Below are 17,329 nucleotides of genomic sequence, written 5' to 3' on the forward strand. Positions count from 1 at the left end.
AATTTTTGAAATAAATATTATAAGAAATTATAATAAAATACTAGCATTACTATTGCAATAAAATACAATAAAATTAAGTTTTTGCAATCGAAGGCTCTGTAGAAGCATTGCAAAGTAGTGACCGTAAGCGTTTTGGCTTTGGTTTAATGAATACATCGTTATCGTTGGGTTGTTTTAAAGCAGGCCGAATTAGTTCATTAGAAGAGTAGAAATTCGTGTTTCCCTGCTTTGCATTTAAGTCGTCGGGTCTTTGATGTCCACAATTCCCGCAATGAAATTTTGATCTTGATATTTTAAAGCCGCAACTTTTTAACTTTTTGTAAATGTGTTTGTTGGGAACTTTAAATACAACTTGTACATAAAATGAAATTTTAGGCTGGGGATATAAAATTAAATAGTTCTCCAATAGATGTTTCTCAAATATGTATCCGTCTCCATTGGTGATATGATATAAATGTTGTTTTTCCGGTACAATTTTAAAAGTTTTCATAACTAAAATTAAAACAGAATTTGTTAGACAATATTTATATAGATTTTATTTAAAGTGAATTTACCTTTTTTTCTAATAGTTTCATAGCTAGTTCCAGCTTTAAAAATAAATAGTCGCATTTGATTACGATAATAAATTTTCATATTATTTATTATAGAAGGCATTTCTGTAAAATTTTTTAATGTTTAATGCCAAACGTCTGAATATAAAATAAAGATTTATTTAACCAATATGTGTGTTCAGACCGAGAATTTAATGTACCAGGTATAAATGTTACATGTACTGTGTTGAATATTTGATGTGCAGGTAGAAGTTGTGAGTTCGCTACCTTGAGAGGTTTTCGCGGATTTGGAAATATTCACTAATTGCAAAAACTATTGCCTGTGCATAAATATACTACGCTAATAAATGCATTGATTTTAGAAACACTGAGTAAACCTTTTTAAATTTCACTGGAAAGTATAAAACAAACAGGCAAAATATTTGAAACTATATACCTTATTCACAAAAATTTATATGTATATAACATCACAACTTTAGTTAATATATACAGCTATGCTACATTAAAGTAAATAGCTAATCTCTTTCACATTTAAACATTGTACTACCGTTAAACAAAACTGATTGGAATATTGTTTTTAATAACAACTTTTTTATTCTTTTTTTTTTAATTTTAGCAAGAGGAATACTCAGGAGCACCAGTTCAATGCCTGATACCAGGCACAAATCAATGGGCACTGATTGGTGTTTCATCCTGGAGAATTGCCTGTGCAGCGTCGGGAGTTGAAAGGCCACGAATGTATGATAAAATTACATCGAATGCTGCATGGATAAGGGAAACAGTAAATTCAACATAGATATAAATAATAATGATAATAATCATTTAAAGTGTATATTATATCATATACTTCAGTTGTATTTTGTGTGCTTGTGTCAACAATATTAAAATATTATTACATCATCATTATTATTATTATTAGTTGTTATTATATTATATATTGAACAAAAAGTATTGTGTGAATCTGTGTGTTTGAGTACATATATTAGTCTTAATAATAAGTAGTTTTATAATATTTAATACTATTAAATCTTTTATGTTTAAAAACAACTTAATTTATTAACAAACTTTTTTAATAAAATGTTTTTAAAGTATATATATTGTGTATTTATATAGTTAACCGCAGCTAATATAAATTGTCACAAAACACAATTTTGAAGAAACCTAATTGTTGTTGTAACAAACGTGTAGATATATAATTATTATAACTGTGATATATAATAATTGTACACATAATATATAATTGTAATTTTATATATATATTAGGTTATATAAATCGTGCAGATTTATATAATTGGCAACATGGAAGGAATTACAAATACGCATATATAAGTTAGGATACGGTTGGATAATGGAAAAATGAGAAGAAAAAAAATTGTTTAGGATTAAGGCTGAGTATGCGGGTCTCTTTCCGGCATCATTTGACAATCACGACCACCAAGTATACGCCACCACTTCCAACATAGACTATACCAACGCGTATATGCTATATTGTGACAAGGTTACAGTGTTCAGCTCAATCGAACTTACTAGCAATAGAATAGCGCATTAGCTCTTAATCTGTTGCTGTAGATTTGGGAGATAGATTTTGAAAAATCGTTTCAGTAACTGTTTGATATGAATATAAGTTTGTTTAAGTCATTGTTTTCATGTTTTTTTAAAATTTTGTTATGAATTTTAAACACATATTAATGCAATATTGTGTTTTGAATAAAGTTTATAATTATTAAATAAATATATATAAAAAATAAACAAATTATAAATGTCACAAAAAAAATTTAAAAATTGAAATAAATAAATAAATATGTATAATCAAATTTTATGAAATGAAAAGTAAAATTAAAAGAATAAATAAAAACTAAACCTACCTTTTGCTCAAGCATTTACATGGTATACTTTCCATTTTTGTTCCGTTTCAGTTATTTCCAAACTATATTGTACCCGATCAGCAATACAATTTTCTTCATTCTTGTAAAAATCCCAAATTTTTGGTATTATTTTAAAAGCAGTGCTAAAATTAAAAAAAATTATATTGTAATATTATATATAATAATTATTATATAGGCTATTTTACTAAGTATTTGTTTGCTCTAGCTTATTGCAGCCATTTTCATATTCCTTTAATAGTTCATCATGCTTTTGTAGTAGTTCTTCATGATTTACTGGTTCACCACATTTACAAATGTGGCTACGTATCTTTGCAAAGATAGGTTCTTCAGTCCATAATTTAGCTATTTGTGTGGGCTCAAGTTCTACCGCTTTTCCATTAATAAGACGTACTTGCCAAGTTTCTTTGATATTTGGTGTATTTGGATTATATACTTCAGGAAAGAACATTGTTAAAGCTACATTAGGATTTGCTATTATGTTGTGATATTTCCTTGTGTTACGTTCGGTTACAAAACAAATTGAATTATCCACAAGTCCCCGATATGCAACTGATCGGTTTAATATGTGAAATTCTCTGTTGGGAATTTAATTAATATAAAATAATATTTTACTTGTAATTACGTACTTACTTATCCATTGTAGCAATATTCATTATAATTGACGTCGAATTAATTCTTTCAATAATACTTTTGAACATATCCAGTGGTTCGGCTGGTACATGCTTTATTATGGTTAATTTCGAAATATGCTATAATAATGTATAATTAATATATTATATAGTTTTAGATACATCATCGCATAACTTACTGTCATATTTAATTGAAATGTAAAAAACAAATATGTGATTTTATTTGTGCTTCAGCTGTGAATATAAATGTAATAATATTAATAATTATTAAGCAAATAAAAAGTTTTAGTTTACAATATTATACAAAAATCAATGTTATGTATAAGTTATAGCAATTATAATAAATAATTTATATATTAATTGTTAAATATTAATTTTATATTAATAAATTGAAATGAAACATTAATTTTATATTAATAAAAAATTCAAATGAAATATGTATTTTGAAACGTCATTACATTAGACAAAAGTGCAACCATGACTTTGTGGAGACTTGTCAAATGAAATTGACATTTCTTTCCGCACGACTGCAATAAAAAAAAATCTCAATGAAAAGACAAACAAAATGAAAAACTAGGAAAATATTATAATTGTAGTAATAGTGAAATTATTTAAATAAACGTCAATAGATAATGAATAACTTTTTTTTAAAATAATGATGTGACGTGAAAGCTAATGAAAAAAGAAACCAAAAGTAATAAAGATGTCTTCAATACTTGATATGTCACCCGGTAAACCAGATTACTGGTCAGAAATTAGTAATTTTCTGTTGAAGCATTTTATTACAAATGAACGGTTTGATGTGATTTTAATGCAAAATGTTAATTTCAATTACCTGACAAATGCTCTCTTTTGGATATTGTTAAGTTTCTCTGGTGGCTTTGCAGGATTTTTCAAAGTTTTCGAAGTAAGCTCTAGTTGCAACACAATTTTTTTTCTTATGTATACCAATGTTGATAAGTGCAATTTATGCTTTAAGTTTATCTATTTTTGTGCAGCTAAAAATAAAGTGCAAGGTGTAAATTTTTGTTTTTGCCTAAATTTACTCTCAATTATGTATGCTTAACTTCCATATGCCAAATACAATCAGCTGCCATAAGGGAGGAGAAAAACAGGTGTTCTGTAATTATAGTAGCAAGCTGTGCGGAAAAGATATAAGTGGATGTATTTATTTTTTATAGCAGTTAAAATCATTTTTGGAGAATCGTTAAAGCGTTAAATTTTTTTTAATTTGAATTTAAATTTCAATTAAGCAAATAATAAGAAAAAAACATATATGTAATTGTTTAAATATGCACAAACAAATTATTTTGTATAATTATTAAAATTTTAAATTATTTTTAAATAATTTAAAAATATTTTCTGTAATTTTTTTATATATATTTGCAGGTCTTTTTAAAATCTTCTAATATCAAATATTATAAACGCAAACAGTTTGTGCGTTCAATATGGAATATTGCATTCTACGCTGCTTGTTCTTTGTTCTTATACTTTTATAATCAATTCATGATATTGCCGCAGCTATCGAAAAATCAAGGACGTTATTCGCTATTTTATTCTTCAGAGAATTTAATATTCTTTAAATCACAACAATGTGAAAAATTTCAATTTTATTCATTATTTATAATAACATTTTATATACACGGTGCAATTCTGGATTTTAAGGAAGCAGACATTTTAGAAGCTGCCTCAAAAGCGTTATATACTTTAGCTTTAATTGCCGTTGATGTCTACAAGTGAGTTATATTTTATAAAAGTTTTATTTTAAATTTAAACTAATAATGTGAAAAATTTTAAATTTTAGATATGAAAATTATTTTGTTGGTTTGAATTTGAGCATTGGCCTATATAATATTATAACGGAATGCCTTTTTATACTGGCCTTGCAGTTGTCTATAAAAAATCGTCTAATTTTTCAAGTATTTTTGGGACTACGCATTGCTTCATGGTATTATATTTGTATATATTTTAATATATAATAAAATTCTATTAACAATCATTTAATTTTTAATTTTTAGGTCACACGTTTTTATAAGCTTAATTCCTTTTAAATATTTAGTGCCTACACTCTTTGCAAAGGACTTTAAAATTATATTAAATATTATTATTTGGCTATGGTATGGTTTATCCATATGGAACTCTCCAGTTTTGCAATATTTTTATCATCAGATATATCACAATACACCTGTAGACTGCACTGGTGAAGGGTCAGCTGCAAAGTAAGAGCCATATGATTTTATTTCGCTCTTTCTTATTAATCATAAATCTATTTATCATTATATAGATGTATACTACTGCGGGACTCAAGTGAATTTCGACACTTTAAGAGTTTGAAAAAAGCTTACTTAGAACTAAAAATTGCGCATGAAAAACTTAGAGTAAGCAATATGAGCGCAGAAACAAGTGAAAGCTCTTCCGCCAAAGCGTTCCAAGCTATTAAGTGTGAGTTAATTGTTTAATATACACCATGTATATAAAGTATTTACTAAATTGTATTCTTTCGTTAGGTATAATGACTTTAAAACGAAAATTGAAACGTATACGTGAAGGGCGCGGCTCTACGGCAGATGATGAGACAGAAGATTTGGCCACAGATTGTTGAAAATATTTAATTTAGTAAGCAAACAATATTCTTAAGAATATATTGAAGAAATGATGAACTCTTGATAATAGAAGTCATAATTTTTGAAATATAGTACGTTGCACTATTTTTAACATATAAATGCCTAACGTTCATAATATTTTTTTATTTTTAATCAATACTTCTAATTGTGCATAGCGCTTACTCAACTCGATTGATTATTTGATTTATGTCTAACATTTACGATATTTCACTGTTGTTATGATATATTTTTAAATCATGCATTCTCTAGTTTAGTTTAGTTTCTCATTAATTTTGAAACATGAATATGTTGAAAATTAAATGTTTGATATATGCCTAACATTTACGATATTATACTATTGTTACGATATATTTCAAAATAATACTTTCTGTAGTTTATAGCACTTACTCGACTTACTTATTAATCTCTTATAAATTTCGAAACATATATATGTTAAAAATTAAAAATTTTATATATGCCTAATATTTACGATACTTTACTGTTGTTACGATATATTTCAAATTATTATTTCTTATATTGTCAAGTGGTTCAGCAGTCAACACGATCGCTGTTTATTTTTTATAAATTTTCGAATCGTAAATCGAATCATGCTAAAAACTAATTGTTTTAACATTTACGACATTTTACTGGTGTTACGATATAATTCAAAAGAATACCTTCTGTAGTGTATTTTCTGTCGCGTTTACTGAATTTGTTCATTAATCTGTTATATTTTTGGAATCATTTATGAATTGTAAATTAATTACTTGATATATGCCTAACATTTACGATATTTTATTGGTGTTACGATATATTTGAAAATAATCTCTTATAAATTTCGAATCGTAAATATATTAAAAATTAACTGTATGATATATGCCTAACATTTACAATATTTTATTGTTTTCATGATGTATTTCGAATTAATATTTTTTATAGTGTTAATTGTCTTATTATCTAACACGGCTACTATTTTCTTATAGTTTCACAACGTAAATATGCTAAAATTTTTTAAATGTTAAGCAGTAAATAAAAATATACTGTTTATATTATATATTATAACACAGATTGCGCAGGAATTGTAATTTTTTATTTTTATTATAAAAAACCATTTAGAAAGAATTTATTAAAAACTACTTTAAACATAAATTGAATTTAAAAATACACAAAAACATAATATATTAATCTTAATAGAATTAAAAGAGATAGCTTCAGTTAAACTCTAATGGCTGTAAAATAAGAATATACGATATTAGGTTATTCACACGGCAAAAGTGAATCGCAGGAACCGAATTGAATGGGCATTTACATGACATTTTTGGGATGGTTATTTATTTATTATTACTTGACAGATAAACTTGTGAAGAAAGAAATATAGCATATAATTTCATGAGAAAGTTATACTGAAGAGCAGAACACATTAGAAATTTTAAAACTGCTAGGTAATCAAAACAGTTTCTGAGACTCTTCCTAATTTAATAAGTTAGAATACAACAAAGATAATACAACATCAGAAAATCAACTTATAGCAGCAATTTATGTAGATTAAATAGTGCCGTATTAGAAGGATATTATATCATATAATAATATTTCTCATAAATAACGTATATTATACGATATATTACGATGAAGCATTAATTATCTATTGATAATTGTTATAAATATCGTGAACTATACGATATTAATTATGCGTTGATTAAATATTGTGAGTTACTCATTATAATGATACTTTCATTACGTGAAAGGTTTGGATTGGTTTAGATATGGGGATATATAGATGTCCTTAACGGAATGACCTACTATATATTTAAATTTTTTACTTTTTATTGGTCCAATCTCTGAATATTTACTCTGCATAGTCAGTCGTTTTTTATAACCATTAGAGTTTAACCAAATAATAACTCCTTAACAAGGATAGCACACAATACCAAGATAACCCTTATCCCACTGTTATTCTAATTGCATTCTTATACTGATTAATAAATTAAATAAACAATTTCTTATGAAAATAACAAAAATATATTTCTAACTACTCACACACACACATATATTTAGAAGACAAGTCAAACAAAAAACACTAGCAAAAGACATTTTTACTAATATTCTATATACCTCCATTATAACTATTAGTTTAATTATATGTATATTATGAATTTATTTATATATTATATATTTACATACATAAAGTCTTCGGTGATATATATACTTACTTCCATTTTGTGTTTATAGACCATTTTTATTTTTACTTTTAGCTAATGCACTAAATTAATTAAATTAAATATTAAAAAAATAAATTACTATGTAAAAAAATTGTTTAAATTTTGAATACACAAGACAAATTTATTATTTTAAAATTTTGAATTTTAGTTTTTATTGGTTTTATTTAAATATTTATTTAGTTTTCATTTAAATTTAATTTTTAAAATTTTAAGTTTTTTTTTATCGCTGCTATAATTATTACAGAATTTATTTTAATTTAGTTTTAAGTGTTCAATTAGTTTGTTTCACAATTTAGTTAAGTACAATAATTAATAAATTTTCTATATTTCTTTTTTATTTTTTATGTTTTGTTTTGTTTTGTTATATATATAATTTTGAAAACATTTAACTATTTGTTAACTTATAGATAGCAATTTTTTTGTGTCTTTTGATAATTTATAAATAGGTTCTCTTAAAATTTCTAAATATATATTTTATAATATTTATTATTATTTTTATTATTAAGTCATATGTTATATTATTATGTACTTAATTAATTAAAACAATTTTACTAATTTGTTAACACTTTTTAAATTATTTTTCAATTTAATCTCCTTCAATGTGTTTTCATATAGATTTATATTTTTTTTTTCTAAAATTAATATTTTATTTAAAATTTTTTTAAATATCATGAATTTTCTATATGATTTTATGTATAAAATTTATGTTTATATACACAGGTTTTATAACATATTATATGTTGTTTAATGTTTAAATACTTAAAACATTATATGCTAATGATATTTGTTTTTATTATTTTTATTTTCAATATATGAATTCAACTATACTTATATAATAGTGTTGTGTTTCATACCATTTTAGTACTGCTAATGTTTCGCAGTAAAATTTACAAGTTTTCTTATTTAAAATTTATTAATATATTATTATTAAATATTTTGTGTTATATAAATTTGTAACTGATATTTTATAAAATTATGAATGAAATGTTTTATTGAATTAAAATAAAAATCGAATTAATAAAAAAATATATAAGTGGTTTTAAAAGTTTAATCTTGAAATTTGAAGGTATAGTGCACTGCGATCTAAAAGATCTATTGTGCCCCTTAGTCGGATTAGAGTGTTTCTCCAAGTACGATTTCTTTAATGAAGGACAGTATAAATAAAATAAAAAGTAAAACAAATGAAGGTGTTATTTCCAGTTTCAACAAAGCTTGAAGTACTTTTTTTTTAACTTTAAAAATATTTAGAACTGCAGCCACATATCCACTACTACAAAATTTACGAATTCCATATAAATAGACAGTCACTTCGATTTTATGGAAGTGAAATATGGAAAAAAAACTATTGTAATACAGTCAAAAAATGAAGACGAGTTTTAGATGTTGTTGTTGTTGTTGTTGTAACCCGCCGGGACCTGCTTGTGGAGTCCCTTTGGGAGGTGTTGAACGGTACTTAGTCGTCGTAGGTGACGAGTGTCTTCGGGACGTAGACCCGACCGTTCTTGGAACCACGATTTTTAGATCAATGTCTTCACCAAATAGTGGCCAACAACTGACTTCAGCCAACTTTGAATATGGATTTATAGTATCATCAGAAGCATTTACGAAGGCTTATTTAAATTGGGTTTCGAAAAGTAATTCAAAGTTTATATGAAAATATTTACTTGAAAAAATCAAAAAATCTTGTGTAAAAGTATCTGAAATATTTTAATGAGGAAGGTGCTTGAACCATCCATCACTTTAATATGGGACTGTGGATTATGGTTCAAAGGAAATTTAGAAATGTAAATACGACCGGATAGGGCACACTTTCAGAGTACCAAATAGCAAAATTGCTTGAAGAGCACTTAACTGGCACCTGCGAGTTTTTGTGCGTTACGGTACGGCGGCCCTGATTTGGATAAGAATAGTGGAATGCGTATTAGAATATATAAATTATTCATAGAACGTCATCGTTGCCTATTTTTATGATAAGTTCAATTTAAACTGATAATAGAGGATCTACGCCCCACTTAGGAGGACTGAATCACAGACATATATCTATAAAAAGAATATGATGCTTAATAACAAAATTGACAGAATATATATACTTATTTCGTATATATACTTAATAAAATGAAAACGCTTTAATATGTCTCATAACTGTGTAGCCAGTGATATATAGTAAAAATTGTGCATATATGTAAATAGAAGGCAGATACATTTAGTCAAGAAGTAAGATAATTACAGGAAATTGAAAAGTAACACATGATATGAGAGGAAAGTATAATAAGCAGTTGGGCACACACAGAAGATAGTTATAATGCAAACCGCTACACATGATAGTTTAAAAAAATGGAAAACATCACATACTATTATAGAAATGCAGAGCAAGCGGGTGTGTACACATAGAAGAAGGAATAATGCAAACCGATATTGAAGATAATTTAAGGAAACTAGAAAGCAATACATATACAATAACGGATCACAATAAGGATCACTCAACAACGAGGTGAACATACCAATAAGGAAGTAATGATGCAAACCAACATTAAAGATAATCTAAGGTAAGTGAAAAGCAACACATAAATATGACAGAATCGTAGAATAATGGATGGATATGGATGGAAGTAACTATGTAAACTTAAATTAATTTGAATAAATCAAATATAAGATGCTATAGCTGATCATTAGAGTTGTCAAGTTTTTTTTGTAATCTTTATTGGTAGGGGCTAACAATACGCGTCTGAAACTATGAGTGATTCTGTAACATGAACACGATCGATTTTATTAATATATAATTTAATATATAAATTATTAATTTTTGTTAGTAATTTAATTCTTTAATTAAATATATTAAATCTGATTTAAAAATTTAAAAAAAAATCCAAATCAAAGTAACAAATATATAACATAAGGATAAGGTTGTAGAGCTTCAATTAAAAATTGTTTATTTAAATATATATAATAAAAACAAATAAAAATAATAAAGTTACTAATAGGATAATTTTGAAATATAATAATATTGCAATATCAGTTCAAATTTTTTTTTTTCCAATTTACATTTACATTTTTCTTTTATGAAAGACAATAAAACCTGGTCCATATTTGAATTTATACAACTTGACCTTTAAGCGATCCCTAGTTTGATCGCTCTAGTTATTATACCAAACAATCATGTTTTCTTATTATACTATATATATATATATTATAGTATTTAATATATATCTCAGCTAATTTCCCCTTTTTATCTTTTATTTTCTATTTTTATAAATTTTAAAGAATTATAAAAAATTATGTTTAGAAGTTAAGAGAATTGTTTGATAGTTGCTAGTTATGTATATAATTAAAAATGTTTTAAGAAAATTCATATTAAAAACAGTAGTGTTTTAAAAAAGTTTTTTTTTATAGAAATTTATAAAAAAAATTAATATTATTATATATGTGAATTATGTTAAACATAAGAAAATATATGAAATATTTTTTATTTAATTTATTAAATTTTATATTAAATTTTATTAGTTTTCTATTCAGGTAAATGTTTTGTGTTAATAAAATTAACAATATTTAATTTTTCATAATTTATATAATTAATTTTTTATGTATTTAATTTAGTTTTAAGTTAATACAATATTATTTCTTTAGCTTTTTCATATATATTTTTAACTATTTATTTATGTAATTTATGTATATGATCATTTGGATTTTAATTAGTTTTTAATTAATAGTTAACGATTAATTTATAGTAACTTATTTTTGTCACTGTTTCAGTGCCTTAAATGCTATTAACAACAACAACTTAATACTAAATTATATTATCCTATATTCATATATTCTATCTTTATTTTAGCCTAACCTAAGTGTTTGATCCTTTTGTAGTTGTGACTTAAACTTAGGAGTTTTAGAACTCATTGCTTTAGCTTCAATTTCTTTGTGAAAAAGAAAGTATTATACAGGGTGTTTTTTTGGTTTTGTTTTGTTTACATATATATATAATGTATATATAAATATATTTAATTTTTTTTCATATTTATTGTGTAGAACATGTACACATAACTACTAATTAAATTCTATATAATATATTTATATATTTATTTATTAAAACAATTATTTTTACACTATAAAATGGAGTCTAAAAAACTTAAAAATATTAAAATAATTCACTTCATCAATTATGAATTTATTTTTTTTAATACATTTAGTTCATAACTAATTTTATGTTATAATATACATATGTGCAAATGTAAATAGCCAAACATATATGAAATTTTTTTTAATATAAAGTACAGTAATGAAGCAAAGGAAATCAATTTTAATCTCTGAATCGAATTAAAATAATATCAGATTATCGTATACAATTAATTTTATTTTACAATTTCAAATTTAATATAAAAAAAAATTAATGGAGTATTTTAGTTAATGCATTAATAGTGCATTTAAGCTGTAGCTTAATAAAATTCGTTTATTATAATAAGATGAACTGTGATAAAATATATATATTTTGTGATATAGTGTTTTTAAAGGCTAATTAGTTAAGTTTTTTATTACTGTTTAAAATAAAAAAAGTTAAGAAAAAAACCGCGATTTATTTTACAATAATTTTTATTCCATGGATATTCTGACGTTAGGCTAAACTTATCATCAGGAAACTAATATGCAAAATATGTTGATTGGTATTTTAATATAATTTTTAGTTTATTGATGACTGAAATATCAATGAAGTAAAAATTATTTTGAAATAAATTATAGATTCTTTTTAATTTTTATTTATAGCAATAATAAAAAATTTGACCCATTAGCCTGTAAAAGTACTATATTAAAAATCGTTTGGTCATAAAATAAAATCAATTGTTTTTATTGTAAAATTATAATTTTAGATTTATTACATGAAAACACAGGGATGTATTTAAAATTTGCAATGAACGTATTCATTGAGATAATTTAGCAAATCTAATCGGTTTATGTCAGATTTGCCTGTTTGTTATTATTAAATTTAGAAAGTACTATGACAAAACACTTCGACGTATATATATTCTTTTAGATTCTAATTTTTATATTTATCTGAATCTCTAACTTAAATTTTTATGTTAAATTAGCGACTATTAAAAAGACCAAGGCTTTTAATGGTAAATTTGGTGCAAGTTTAACAATCGAGACTCTTTTTGGTGCAGTTTTAATTTTCGATTGACAAATCTCGAGCGAAATTTATAACACTCGAGATTAATTTCTGACACTCCAGATATTTGATCAGAGTAGCAAGATTAACCTGAAACTAACAGCTGTTTTATAAAACTTGACAAATAAAGTGTGATTTGGTTTGATATATATATGTATTTTTGAAAAATATAAATATCTACTAACACTATTACAAAAATGTTAGATTACTTGAAAAATATTTGATTGGACAATAAAATTTGACAGATTGTGAGTAAATCTAGATTGAATCCAGATGTGCCACTCAATAACGTCATAAGTTAACCAAATCATTGGGAGTAAGGCTATTGACAAACCTAATAATAGCTTTGTTTTAGTAAAAATTATAATCTGATTAACGAACAAGGGTAAACATAACTATGTGCTAAACTAAAAATCCGAGCTGGGTTATTTTATTCGATGTAGAAGATATGTTCAAAATAAAAGTGGAACGTAATTAATAAAAAATGTAGTTCGTAATGTGACTTTTTCTTACGATGTGGCATAGTAGGAATTCAAAATATTATAAGTAATAAATTAAAACATGGAGTCGTAAATAAATAGTCGTAAACAAATATAATCCGTTGCCAATTACTTTTATTTGTGTATTATACCAAAATAATTGATCCAAAAATATCAATAATATTGTTTGCCGAAGTGTAGCTTTTGGTTATAGAATTCAAACTTAAATCGGCTTAATAAAGGCTACCATTTGATAATCAGAGAACAAAAGCAGATAAAGTGAATGGATCTTTCTTAAGTCCAATCGACCTTTGGACTCGTCCCCTTGAAGTGGATAGGTTTCTTCGACTGGATCCTGGTTAGTTTCAAATCACTCCCACCTCTCCCCTTTTCCTCATCCCAACACTCACTCCCACCCTTTTCCATTCCTTATCCCATGTATTCGTCTTGTAATCCTTTCATGTTATCTGCTTTCAGGTCCCGGCGGGTTACAACAACAACAACAATGGATCTTTCTACTGTCATATCATGGAATGTGTGAGCGCTTCTTTTAACTCCATTTTTGAAAGGTGGTATTTAATAGCAGCACATCCAGTTCATAAAGAAATCACTAATCTGTGTGATAGTCTATTGAAACCTGTTGGATCGAATGAACTGATTTAGAATGCTTTAGCTTTTTGGAATCGGTCCAAACCTTTGCATACAATTCTTAATTGTCATTTCTAAGTATAATTGCAGTCTGAAATGTGAATATTACATAAAAAGGTTCAGATTCTATGAAGAGGATATTTATGGAAGAATTTATATGAATAATAAGGTTAATAATATGCACCATTTTTTGTATGTCAATTAAAACTACTATAATTTATTATAAGTGCTGTACGTATTGATTTTTAGTATTGATTTTTTAAATCAATACTAAATAATAAAATAATAATTCTATAAAGACAGTGAAGGCATCCTCTATCGTAAGTTTAGCAGCTATTTCATTCGTCATGTATCTGGTCAGATGTGAGATACAATTGTTTTGTGTATCGATTTATGAAGAATAGAAATGATCAGTTTAAATGGCTAATTTATTATAATACTTTTTTTATAATAATATTATATACTGCAAATATAAAGCTGCAACCTTTAACTCACCAAGACGTGAGTTAGCATACTAATTAATGAATATATTAAAAGTACTTGGAACTTTTTTAACTTATTATATTTTTAATAATTATTTTTATATAAAAAAAGTATACATATTATTCTCATACAAAAATAAATAAAATTCTAATAAATTCATTAAAATTCCTTTCATGAAGGGATTTTTCCTTAATTAAACTCATTTGAATGGTAAAATTAAAGTCCTTTAAAAAAGTCCTACGAACCAGAGTGATGCAAACAAATCAAGATTTTATAATTAAAAATAAGGATAACAGAGAATAAACTAATTACCAAAATTTTAAATACATTTGTGACATCTCGTTGCGTTCTCAGTAGAAGTAAAAGTAATCAAAACAATATCAAATTCTATATCAATACCAAAAATGATAATACTTCAGTGATATTATTTGTATAGACAACCAAAGCCAAGCTGTTTATTTGTATTTAATGTGATTTAAGAAATTTTTGGAATTGTAATAAGAAAATAATAAACAAAAATTAAGTGGGACAAAGTGAAGAAAAAAATAATTAATAATTATCAAATCGGCTTAACTACTTTAATTAATGCAAAGAAAAAGATCTCTTGGTAATGAATCTGTGGCTGAATGGAAACAAGTCAACAGAAAGAAAAAAGGTTAGTAATGTTGACTTAAAGAGTGCGCTATTAATAGAAGAATTTCATTATTTATATTGGAGAACAGGTATGAAAGAGGTCACCGATAACAGCGAAAATAATTTAATTAACATTTTAAACTTGAAAAGTAAGATAAAATTTGAAATGTTTATTTTATAAAACATATATATAATGTTAAAGATTGGAAAAATATAAAATAAGAATCTTAAATGAGATCGTAATTTAATTTAAAAAGAAATTAGAATATTTAACATATTTCTAATTCTGCAATTGGCGTAATAATGATGCACTATAAAATTTAAAATGTTTATTTTTTAAATTATATACATTATAAGCCACAGATTGGAAATAAGAAATCTCTTTAAAAGAAAAATTGTGATTAATCAATCGAAATTGTTAAATTTATGGTGCAGTATAAAATCATGTAAAAACTATGAAAATCAAAGAGCCACAAAAGGATGTAGAGAGTAAAATTGTGTCCCCTTTATGTGAGAGTGAAGCGAATACATAGCCTAGCCTTTCCTATTGCCAACTTAACCTAATAGTAGCGTATTTCTTGTCGCAGACAAAGCGCTGAACACTTTTTGGAGAGGAAACGCTCCAATTCATGAACACCAACATTAAGGCAGGTTCGAAAGCTCAGCTGATAATCCCAGCACCGAACTTGGGCGCAGTAGACCTATCACCTGAAACTATTTACTTACTACTACAACCTTTAGTTGTCATTGGTATCTACTATTAAAGTATTTAGTGTGTTTAAGTTAAACAATGAAGTGAGTTGTAGGATAAGCTGCAATTGGTACCTATTCAGTTTGCCAAAAACCGCATTGGCATCCAGGATCATAAATTCAGAATTCTTTTAGTTTATCAAATGTATTATTTACTTAATAATAATATATAATTCAATTATTATGTGTCAAACAAAAACATGTGACAAACTTAATAGACCGATTTTAATGTACAGAAACAGAAAATCCTACAATTTGATAATTTTATTTGAAATGATAAAAACCAAAAGCACTACCACAACAACAAAATAAAATAGAAATATGGCTGCATACAACATAAATACGAGTAAAGGACATTTGGAATGACAGTGAGGTGGGTGTAAGGCAATACTTAAGAGTGGCTACACTGACAACTAAACACAACAGCAAAGGCAATGTTGTGTCTGTCACACGACAGTTTTCGTCGCCTCTCGTCATTACATTTCCGTTTAGCATTAAAGTTGACGTTCAGAATAGTGAGCAGGTGGTATTATTCTATTAAGGAAATGGAATTAATGGTGTAAAGCGCAAACGACAAAATATAAATATTAACAAAATAGTTCCATTCAAAGTGAGAAACGTTGTTAAAATTATAAGGAAACTCACAATTCCAACAAAAACTGCCTCTGGAGTTGTCTGCTTTGTTGTTGAGTGACAAATGAATGCACATTGACGGATTTAATCATGAATAATGAACTGAATGCTGATTAATAAGCCGGATGCGAAGTTATTCGTTAATTGAAAGATTTCTTTAAAACAAACAAAACGCTTTAGTTAAGATATATCGAGAAATCAAAATGAAAATAAATATCTTAGCAACAATCATTTCTCAGATTTTGATTCCCTTATTTATAGTTATTTATTGGAGTCGAGTTCTTTTGCTTTTTATAGAGAAGTGACACATATTGAATGAGCTAAACTGAGACAATAATTTTGCCATTATTTGAATGTTTTAAATTTAAATAATTTTATATATATGAGGTTGGTTCAATAGTTTCTTGATAGTTTGCTGAAGTTAAAACAACAGAAGTCAAGCACAGCTTTGCGCAGTTGGCTAATGAACACTGACTTTGAGCTTCAAATCTGGTAGGGTATAACTTGACTTTTTGATACTTGCAGTCTTACAAAAGTATTATCGAATAACTAAATATAAATAATAATATTCGTTTAATCAATCAATCAGATTTTTACAAATTTACTTGTATTAACCTTATTCAGGGAACTGATAACTCAACTGGATGCAATAAGAATTTT

General features: G+C 25.6%; 3 protein-coding genes across 6 annotated transcripts in view; 2 read left to right on the forward strand and 1 right to left on the reverse strand.

Moving 5' to 3' along the window:
- LOC119666754 overlaps positions 1-1,503 on the forward strand; it is a 31,358-nt gene extending 29,855 nt beyond the window's left edge. The window contains exon 9 of the mRNA XM_038076037.1: positions 1,168-1,503. Within this exon, the coding sequence (XP_037931965.1) occupies positions 1,168-1,347 (180 nt within the window). The 3' untranslated portion in view covers positions 1,348-1,503. The remainder of the gene's footprint in view (positions 1-1,167) is intronic.
- LOC119670298 (pyridoxine/pyridoxamine 5'-phosphate oxidase 1, chloroplastic) lies at positions 417-3,989 on the reverse strand. 3 transcript variants are annotated; one of them, XR_005251700.1, is made up of 7 exons: positions 3,902-3,989; positions 3,246-3,300; positions 3,068-3,186; positions 2,623-3,012; positions 2,417-2,559; positions 555-656; positions 417-492 (listed from the first exon to the last, which is right to left on the reverse strand). XR_005251700.1 is itself a non-coding variant. In XM_038080505.1 (7 exons), the coding sequence occupies exons 2-5, from the start codon at positions 3,249-3,251 to the stop codon at positions 2,424-2,426; spliced, it is 651 nt and encodes a 216-aa protein (XP_037936433.1). In that variant the 5' UTR covers positions 3,252-3,300; positions 3,902-3,989; the 3' UTR covers positions 417-492; positions 555-587; positions 2,417-2,423. The 3 variants fall into 3 exon arrangements, 1 of the variants encoding a protein (XP_037936433.1); XM_038080505.1 differs by having other exon boundaries at positions 555-587; XR_005251701.1 differs by lacking the exon at positions 3,246-3,300 and having other exon boundaries at positions 3,902-3,975.
- LOC119670295 lies at positions 3,696-14,937 on the forward strand. 2 transcript variants are annotated; one of them, XM_038080499.1, is made up of 7 exons: positions 3,696-3,973; positions 4,456-4,802; positions 4,871-5,014; positions 5,085-5,285; positions 5,351-5,508; positions 5,574-5,682; positions 14,833-14,937. In XM_038080499.1, exons 1-6 carry the CDS (start codon positions 3,770-3,772, stop codon positions 5,666-5,668), a joined length of 1,149 nt encoding a protein of 382 aa, XP_037936427.1. In that variant the 5' UTR covers positions 3,696-3,769; the 3' UTR covers positions 5,669-5,682; positions 14,833-14,937. The 2 variants fall into 2 exon arrangements, with proteins under 2 accessions (XP_037936427.1, XP_037936426.1); XM_038080498.1 differs by lacking the exon at positions 14,833-14,937 and having other exon boundaries at positions 5,574-5,861.
- The last annotated feature ends 2,392 nt before the right edge of the window (positions 14,938-17,329 follow it).

The sequence above is a fragment of the Teleopsis dalmanni genome, chromosome 1, assembly GCF_002237135.1.
Source record: "Teleopsis dalmanni isolate 2A chromosome 1, ASM223713v2, whole genome shotgun sequence".
In the NCBI taxonomy this organism is placed as follows: Eukaryota; Metazoa; Arthropoda; class Insecta; order Diptera; family Diopsidae; genus Teleopsis; species Teleopsis dalmanni.